This window comes from Homarus americanus, unplaced genomic scaffold, assembly GCF_018991925.1.
Source record: "Homarus americanus isolate GMGI-L3 unplaced genomic scaffold, GMGI_Hamer_2.0 scaffold32583, whole genome shotgun sequence".
Classification (NCBI taxonomy): domain Eukaryota; kingdom Metazoa; phylum Arthropoda; class Malacostraca; order Decapoda; family Nephropidae; genus Homarus; species Homarus americanus.
In genome coordinates, this window is record NW_024713129.1 from 19,926,423 (window position 1) to 19,935,535 (window position 9,113).

The 9,113-nt window shown below is 41.4% G+C and overlaps 1 protein-coding gene across 1 annotated transcript; it reads left to right on the top strand.

The window, feature by feature from the left end:
- The first annotated feature begins 7,716 nt into the window (after positions 1-7,716).
- On the top strand, positions 7,717-8,792 carry LOC121868987 (cuticle protein CP1499-like). Its single transcript, XM_042370041.1, has 2 exons — positions 7,717-7,791; positions 8,163-8,792. The coding sequence occupies exons 1-2, from the start codon at positions 7,780-7,782 to the stop codon at positions 8,631-8,633; spliced, it is 483 nt and encodes a 160-aa protein (XP_042225975.1). The 5' UTR covers positions 7,717-7,779; the 3' UTR covers positions 8,634-8,792.
- Positions 8,793-9,113: the final 321 nt, after the last annotated feature.

A 9,113-nucleotide genomic window follows, 5' to 3' on the forward strand; every position in this document is an offset into this window, starting at 1 on the left:
ACGTATTTTCACTTAACTTAAGGACACTGAGGTCCTTCATGTCTCCTGATTCACCCCACCTGTCCAACCTCTTCATTAAGGTAAGGTTGATAGATAGATAAATAGATAGATAGATAGATAGATAGATATATTAAATAAGTTAAGGATAAAACGGGGTTACTAAAGAAAGATAAATAGAATGACAGATCCAGCGATAATGCAATAAATATAAGAATAAGTAAAGAAAGATAACTAGTATGGGGAGATAGATTGATGCTAATGGAGATGTAAAAGAGAAGTATAATGAGGCGAGTAAAGAATTAAGTGAGGAAGGAGATAATAATTGATAATTACAATCACTGACCTTGAGGGAGTTGACGGATGTGTGTGTGTGTGTGTGTGTGTGTGTGTGTGTGTCTCCATTATTATTGTTATTTTTTACTTTCATTATCTTTTTTTATGAAGGATATTATTGCTACTGTAGAAATATATGTAAGTATAGATAGATAGATAGATAGATAGATAGATAGATAACAAGGAATATAAATAAGTATGATAGATTAAATTATTTATACAGATTACAGGGTGTCCCAGAAAGATGTCCCTGCCTCCCTCCTACTTACAGTGTCTCAGGCAGGCAGGGAGGGAGGGAGGGAGGCAGGCAGCAGGCAGGGAGGAAGGGAGGCTGGAACATCCTATTTATTTAGAAACAAATATTAATATTTCGATGTTCCATTTTTCTTAGTTTCTTTATTTTATTTCTTCTTTCATTCTCAGTTATCGATCGAATCCTGGCACACAGCACGGCAGTGTCAGCCAGCCAGCCATTCCTCATAGTGAGTCAGCCAGCCAGCCAGCCATTCCTCACAGCAAGTCAGCCAGCCAGCCAGCCCCCACAGCGAGTCAGCCAGCCCCCACAGCGAGTCAGCCAGCCAGACAGCCAGCCCTCACAGTATGCCACAGTGAAATCACATTATGCCCTGATAACACGAGGCCACACCATAATTTTTTTTCGCTACGTGACGGTGTTCTCTCAAGGCCACACCCGAGTGCCACTAACCGTGATGCCATTGGCTGAATGCAGGGATTTTCCACCGTGATGTCATTGGTTGAAAGATTTCGTATACTCTGACGTCATGCCAATTACAGAACGGTTACAGGACGGGTTGATTTTAGGGGGAGACACCTGTGTTTGTATCATCTAGGAGGAAGTTCTCTTTTTAACGTTCGTGATTATGGCCGGTGTGGTAAGTGTTGCTTCCTGTAGTTGAGTCGTAAATGTGTTGTGTCTGAGAGAGATGTCTTACCAGCCTTTCTGTTGAGGTCTCTGAGATCAGTGTGCTAAATCCTGATACGTGAATTTGTAAGTTTCCATTTCGATATGAGTGTTTTTATTTTTTCGTATTCCTTCAAGAACTCGTTATTTCATCGTTACATTGACTTGTGGTTGGTGGAAAAGATAATATTCTTTGGACAATTTGGTTTAGTATGTCTTTTATTTTCTGCGAGTATTTTCTGTTTTATTTGTGGCGGCATCAAGGCTTTTACTGCGGAGCCTAAGACGGACACTACTATAACTGTTATCCTATGACCTCGTAGTCTAAGAGGAATATTTATATCTTTGTGTGCAGGGACCCATGTTTAGGATACTCAGTGTTGACGTATGATCTCGAGAGCCTTCTAAGGATATGAGTATAATAATTAGTAATACTATTTACATTAATATCACTATTACTATTTTATACACAAGTCTTACTGGATAAATTTGAGCCTTCGAGACAATAAAAATAATTCATTCAGGACAGAGGAAAATATTAAGTGCTTTAGGTACACAAGGAGGCAGGGTGGTTGGTATTGCACTCGACCGCCTCCACTTTTCCCAGTAGCACAGGTAGATTACCCATTCACAGCTGGGAGGACTGAGGTTTTCCCCGGTATCAAATCAGCGACCATTAGGACAGGAGAGAATCGCTATAACCATTTGGCTGAGGCGCACAGAATAAAATAGACAAATAAATATCAAAGAGGAATCAGTAAAATCATGTTTACTCTGTTTCAAAATAACGCCAAAGTGCTGGGCTGAGAGATAGTGAACGTCTAAATTATTGTGTAGCGCGACACCTGGTGGATGATGGGAGGTGATGACCGTAAACCCGAACTGAGTGTCTTGTGATGTTGGCGGGGTGATAACGTTCAGTGACACGGGAACAATGGAAGTGCAGAGTTGACATAAATCTTGTACAGTAATAACAACAGAACGATGACGATGAAGGTCAGTCCAATCAACAATATTACAGACGAACTTTATGTCATTGAAAACTTTCCCGAAAAACCTATGGTGAGATTCAGAAAGAGAAGACAACGAAATCGACGAAAACAAAATCCTTCAGCCATTCCTCAACTAACGTAAGATATTGATTGCTGTCTCATGACCCCGACAATACAATAGGATGCTAATGAATATCTCACAGTCTGAATCCTTAATTTCCTTTATATTCAACGAAGGATCCTACCGACCAACCCACCTATGGAAGGAACCTCCAGTAACCGCAAATACAAAGAAAGTTAGATGAAGTGCAAGGCTCCTGCAGTACAATGGAGGTGACGCTGGTAGTCTGTCTGCTATCAGTCGAGTGAGAAGAGAAACATAACGAGTGACATTAAGTTTTAGTTAACACAACTACGTAAACAATATCATGAATTGTTAATTATTATAATATTTATTTATTTTCTTATGTATTAATATGTTTATTTTCCTTTTTTTCCCCTTTGTTCTCCCTGAAACAAGAACTTTGTTTACATACTGTACAAGTAGGCTCAAATAAATCACGAATTAAATTTGTAAAATGTTAATCATAGATAGTGTGTTAATATCCTGTAAGTAACACGTTAACTATAGTGTGTTAATATCTAGTCGTAGCACGTCGATACATTCACCTCGTGTTTCCTGAGCAATAAAGAGAAAAGTGTTTGGCCGTGAACTCAACAAGTCAACACCACTGACATAATTAAAATTACTTGTTGAACATAGGTGATGTTTAATAAATAATTCTTTACTACACCAAAAAAGGCAGAATCACTCGTTTATATGAAGCAGGTGACCCAGACCCAAGAGACACACTAGAATACATTCATTTATTTATTCTACTTCCTACATTTTTAAAGACACAATATTAATAATTTCAGAACCTTCAATTACCAGCACATTGTATCAGGTGTTTGAGTTCATCATATATATTTTCATTCCTGTGTACATGTGTAAGGGCGACGGCGGTGGTATTGTGAGGTCAGGGAAGAAGGACGTCCCACTTAGAGGCTGAAACCAATTCTGGGGTCGTGACGGCGGGAGTGGCCAGCGAGAAGGACACCAGCAGCATCATGTAGGGAGGGCGGGGTTGAGTGGTGAGGGTGTTGCTTCACTGAGCGTGTGTAAGTATGTGTGGTGGAATGGGGGGTGGGGGGGGGGCGTGTCAGGAAATGGAGAAGCCCACACCCAGGGCACACAGGTGAATCATTAAGACCTGTGCTTCAAGGGGAGGTCGATGATTATGAATTTGTTTTAATTAATTTTTGGATAATGAAGGAACATGTAAGTTAAACTTTTCTGATGTTGTCTCTGTATGGTCAATGGTTGAAGTATGTCTGTGTAGTAGGTGTAGTGGTCGACGATTTTGTATAGTCGTTGGTGTAGTGGTCGACGATTTTGCATAGTCGTTGGTGTAGTGGTCGACGATTTTGTATAGTCGTTGGTGTAGTGGTCAACGATTTTGTATAGTCGTTGGTGTAGTGGTCGACGATTTTGTATAGTCGTTGGTGTAGTGGTCAACGATTTTGTATAGTCATTGGTGTAGTGGTCGACGATTTTGTATAGTCGTTGGTGTAGTGGTCGACGATTTTGTATAGTCGTAGGTGTAGCGGCCATGCACCGTAGCAACCTTCTAGTAGCACATGAAAAACCCAGCCTTTGTGGCAGCGTCCTCGGGAATGATGTTTTCCAGGCAAGGGTAACGGAGGTGATCACAGGGATGGCTGACGAATGGGCACGGCGAGTGTGTAGGTATTGATGATCAGGGTGTAGGCGGGGAGGATCAGGGGTGGCGAGTAGAGGAGGTGGAGGTAGGGTGGACTGTATGAGGGATCAGGGGGTGTACTGTAGGCGGTGGGGGAGGGGGGATCAGGGTGGACTGTGTGGGGAGGATCAGGGACTGTGGGGATAGGCGGTGGGGAGGACAGGGTGGACTGTAGGCGGTGGGGAGGGATCAGGGTGGACTGTAGGGGTGGGAGGGGATCAGGGTGGACTGTAGGTGGTGGGGAGGGATCAGGGTCGACTGTAGGCGGGGGGAGGGGATCAGGGTGGACTGTAGGTGGGAGGGGATCAGGTGGACTGTGGTGGTGGGAGGATCAGGGTCGACTGTAGGTGGTGGGAGAGGATCAGGGTGGACTGTCGGTAGTAGGGGGGGCGTAACCTGGGGTGACAGAACGAGAGGAGTGACTATCGTGTCAATGGTTCTGGGAGACCCTGTAGAACACTTATATGGAGGAGGCTGCGAAGTTCTGGGTGTCGACATCAAAATGGTTCATCATCAGGTAGTCTATCAAACAAGCTTTTTAATCTGGCTCTGTGCACGCAACTCAGAATGTGATTTTTTTTTTCAAGCAGTTCAAGATCATGTTAAGTTGCATGTCAAGTGTACTAACGGGGAATAACATTGAAGTAATTATGCATATCATGTCGATAATGTTTGTTCCCGAGAGAGTTACAAAGAGAAGCCTTGATCCGCTACGAAAGACGTCGAGAATCAGCCAAAGTTCCGAGAATAGTTTTTGATAGTGTAGCATTTGTATACATTGTTGTGCTTTGTATTGTTACCAATTTCCTTACTTTCTATATTTTTCTTTTGTTTTCGTATCTATTTTCTATTTTGTTCGTTTTAATGATTACAAATTATAGGATAGAATGTCACAAAAACAAAGGAATATGAAGTTAGATCTGAGCGCTGATTTAGAGTGTATTAGGAGGAGGAACTGTCGGGGGTGTTTGGTTTCGATGTTGGCATTGGGGGTCACGCTTGGGTCATGGTTGAGTGGATGTGCGAGTGTGTGGTGATGAAGGGGAGATATGGTGATGTGGCGGGGTGTGGTGATGTGGATGGTGTATATGGTGATGTGGCGGGGGTATGGTGATGTGGATGGTGTATATGATGATGATGTGGCGGGGGTATGGTGATGTGGATGGTGTATATGGTGATGTGGAAGGGGTGTGGTGATATGAATGTGGGTATTGTGGTGTGGCCGGGGTGTGGTGTGATTCGGATGTGGATGCATTATTGCGGTGAGGATGTGATGATGTAGTGAACATATGAGAGTGTACTATAGCGAGGATGTGGTGGTGTATGTTGGGGGGGTGTGGTAGTGTGACGGAGATTAAGTGATGTGGATGGGGATGTGATGGCGTGGTAGGGTGTGATGGTGTGGTGGGTTGTGATGGTGTGGCAAGGGTATAGTGAATTGGATGGTTATGTGGTAGTGTTGTGGGGATACAATAAAGTAGTAGTCATGGCGGAGATAGAAACAGGGTTATAATTTGTCGTGGGAAGTAGCAATTGAGGTTGATCAGTGATTGAAATAGTCATTTCCTAAAGCATTTACGAATGACTGATTGCCTATAGCACGAGAAACCAACATCCTCTGGCGTCGCTAACCACCCTGGAAAACCTACAGTACACACCCATGGAAACTACGCCTGGCGAACGGATGACTAATTCTACTACTCAGTTGTGGTATAAATGCAACCATTCATCCAAATAACAAAGAGTCATTCAGAAGCACAAAATTACTATTCAAATTACCAATAGAAGCAATTTGCTGCTTAGATCATTATAAACATTACAAATCATGACACAGCATAGGAAAAAAAAATAATGAAATGTCACGCGAGTCACAAAAAATAGACAGTCGAAAGCTGAAGGCAAAACAGACAATTTAAGCAGCACTTAACCGTCCACTAAAACTTCCGCTACGATAATAACTCGTGATCTTATACCCTTATCGCCTTATATGCGTTATTCTTTTGTTTCTTTTTATTCATTTGTTTATTCTTTCTCTAATTATTCGTGTTTTTTTTCTTTATATATCTCGTTAGATCTTCTTTTCACTCGCATTTATATTTAATTTAACTGTGTTTGTCTCATTTATTAACTTATTTATCATTTACTGAATATTCTTGACGCTGTGACTCATTCACTTTTACGTTAATCAACTCTGAATAAAATGAAATAATCAACTATAATTATCTCATAGAAATAAACAATATTCCTAATTATTATTTTTCATTACTATACATTTTATTAATTAAATTTTGTTTATAATAAATTGGTGTCGAGTTTGTTGTTGATATTGTCGTTGTTATTGTTGTTTTTGTTGTTGTTAGTGATGTTGTTGTTGTTGTTGTTATTATTGATGTTGTTGTTGTTAGTGATGTTGTTGTTGTTGTTGTTGTTGTTGTTGTTGTTGTTGTTGTTATTGATGTTGTTGTTGTTGTCATTAATATTGTCGTTGTTATTATTGTTGTTGTTAAATGGAGTAATATTCGAGGTGTCATGAGAGTATTATGAAGGGGAGAGTATGTGGCACCTTCGTTTACCTGTATATTTAGGTAATTAATGAACTACAGGTGAAACTCTGAGTGTGTATGTTAGTGGAAGGTGTTATTAAGGATGTGGTAATTCTATCTATCTATCTATCTATCTATCTATCTATCTATCTATCTATCTATCTATCTATCTATCTATCTATCTATCTATCTATCTATCTCCCAGACAACCAGCAACTAGTAACATGATGACACAGCGGTTGTTTCAGTATAGTTAATGACTTTTAAAAAACACTAACACACAAAGTTTTATCATTGACTTAATATCAGGTTGAGTCACGTATGACAACTTTATAACGATAAAAGTTTCCTTGAGATGGGAATTGTGGAACACTTTCTGGCAATAGCGTAAATGTTATCATATTTGGTGTACTCATTTGATTGTTTCATATTTCATTTGATGCAATGAATATTTTTCGTTGTTTTAATATTTGTATATCATCTGTCAATATCTGTCTTTTTTTTCTTTTTTTTCTCTGTCTTTCACTCACTTTGTCTTGATATCCATACAATTTAAATCCACTAATGAAATTTTTTACGGGGTCTTGAACCAAAACATATTAAAGCTTGTTTAGTAGAAGCCATTTAACTGAAATTTGTTTTATCTCTTCCATTTGTAGTTCGTGACCTATATATCTTTAGTTAAGGAGGAAACAGTTGTGGAATAGAACGGCAACAACCGCTGTGGATGATGATGAATTTTTGATGGTGTAACATCCAATGAAGCGAACACAAATAATTAAGAGAAAATTAAATAGTGAAAAGAAAGGAAGCAGATAATTAGAGGACGAGAAGGAGTAAACGAATCATAGATCTGCACTTCTGAAACCTCCTGAGGGATTTATTGCTCGGCCAAGGTTAAGAAATTGTGAGTGACGGAGAGACAATAACATATCGTTGATGAATGACGCAACAAAGGAAAAGAAAATAGAAGTTAGGAGCTTGGCCTAACATAATCTGTTATGTTATTTTCTAAAATAATGCACGACACCTCACCCCTGTCATTACAGGGTCAAAAGAGGAGAAGGGCGTGGGGGGAGGAGGGCGTGGAGGGAGGAGGGAAGGAGGGCGGGTCATGGGTGACGTATAAATAGAGAGTGAGGAGCTGCACCAGGCACAGTCTGGCTCTCACCTCACACACAGTCAACATGAGGACTCTGGTAACTATCATCGCTGGTGTTGTGCCCTGAAGGCTCTTGGAGTACTCGGGTCCTCCTCAGTATATGCATTAGGTGTTCCCTCTTGAGTTCCTCTATGTGATCAATTCTAAGTTATATTCTCTCCACCATCCATCGCCTGTATAGAATCTTGGACGTATAATGAAAAAAAAATCTATAAAGAAATGATCTTCATTACTTAAGATTATAGAATCAAAATTAGATCATTCAAAGATTAAGACTATGGTGTAGCTTATTAAGACTTAATCTTAGGACGAATTTCGCTGTTGTTTCTTTCATTTGCGATTAACCAAGGAAAATATTGCTGTCATTTATGTCGACCCTAAATGGCTAAACTGTCCCCCTTCCCTCAGGTTATTTTGGCAGTGATGGGCGTGTGCTCCGCCTCCACCTATCAGGCCATCAACCATGGCCACCACTACGGCGTCCCCGTCCAGCCCAGGTGGACGGGTCCTGTGGCTGCCACCGTCCCCGCCGGCGTCGACGGTAGAGTCATCCCTGTCTCCGACACCTACGAAGTCGCCGCCGCTAAGAATGCTTTCTTCAGGGCCTACCAGAACCAGGTGGACACTATTCGTTCCCGTCGTTATGGTACTCCAGGCTACGCCTCCTTTCCTCCCGTCGCCTACGGTCCCGTTGTCAACACCTACACCCCTGTCGTCCCCTCCCACTCCTATGGTGTACCCCATACCACCTACAACGTCACCCCCGGCCTGGTCCGGGACACTCCTGAGGTGGCCGCCGCTAAGGCTCAGTTCTTCAGGACCTTCGAGAGGCAGGCAGCAGCTGCAGCCGCGGCACCTGACCACTACACCCACTACTGAGCTGGACTGTCAACTGTTACACCTATTACACTGTCGACCCCTACACCAACCACTCAGAAGCAGTGCTTCACCTACCACATAATCTGTCATTAATCATCCAACGAAAACAAGATTTCAATGTTGTATGCATAATTTTTCAAATATATGTGCAAATAGAAATAAAACCTTTTCCTGGGTTCCTTTGACACGTGAATAATTTGACTTCAGTGGAACGTAATTAACTGTTATTTCTTTTATCAAGTCTGGAACATGTCAGAATGACTGAGAAATTAGGTAAGGGTGAACTAATCTTAGACCTCGGTGCTTTGTTCCGTCCACCTGACTAAATGATTTCATCTAAACAGATCTAACACCGTGCGTTTCTCCCTCATGCAGATAAGACATCCTTAATCTCTATTGTCTGGTAGTGTACTGTAAGTATAGAGGTGTGGTAGCGGAGTGGATACAATCCTTGCTTACTCTCCTAAGAGTCACTGGTCC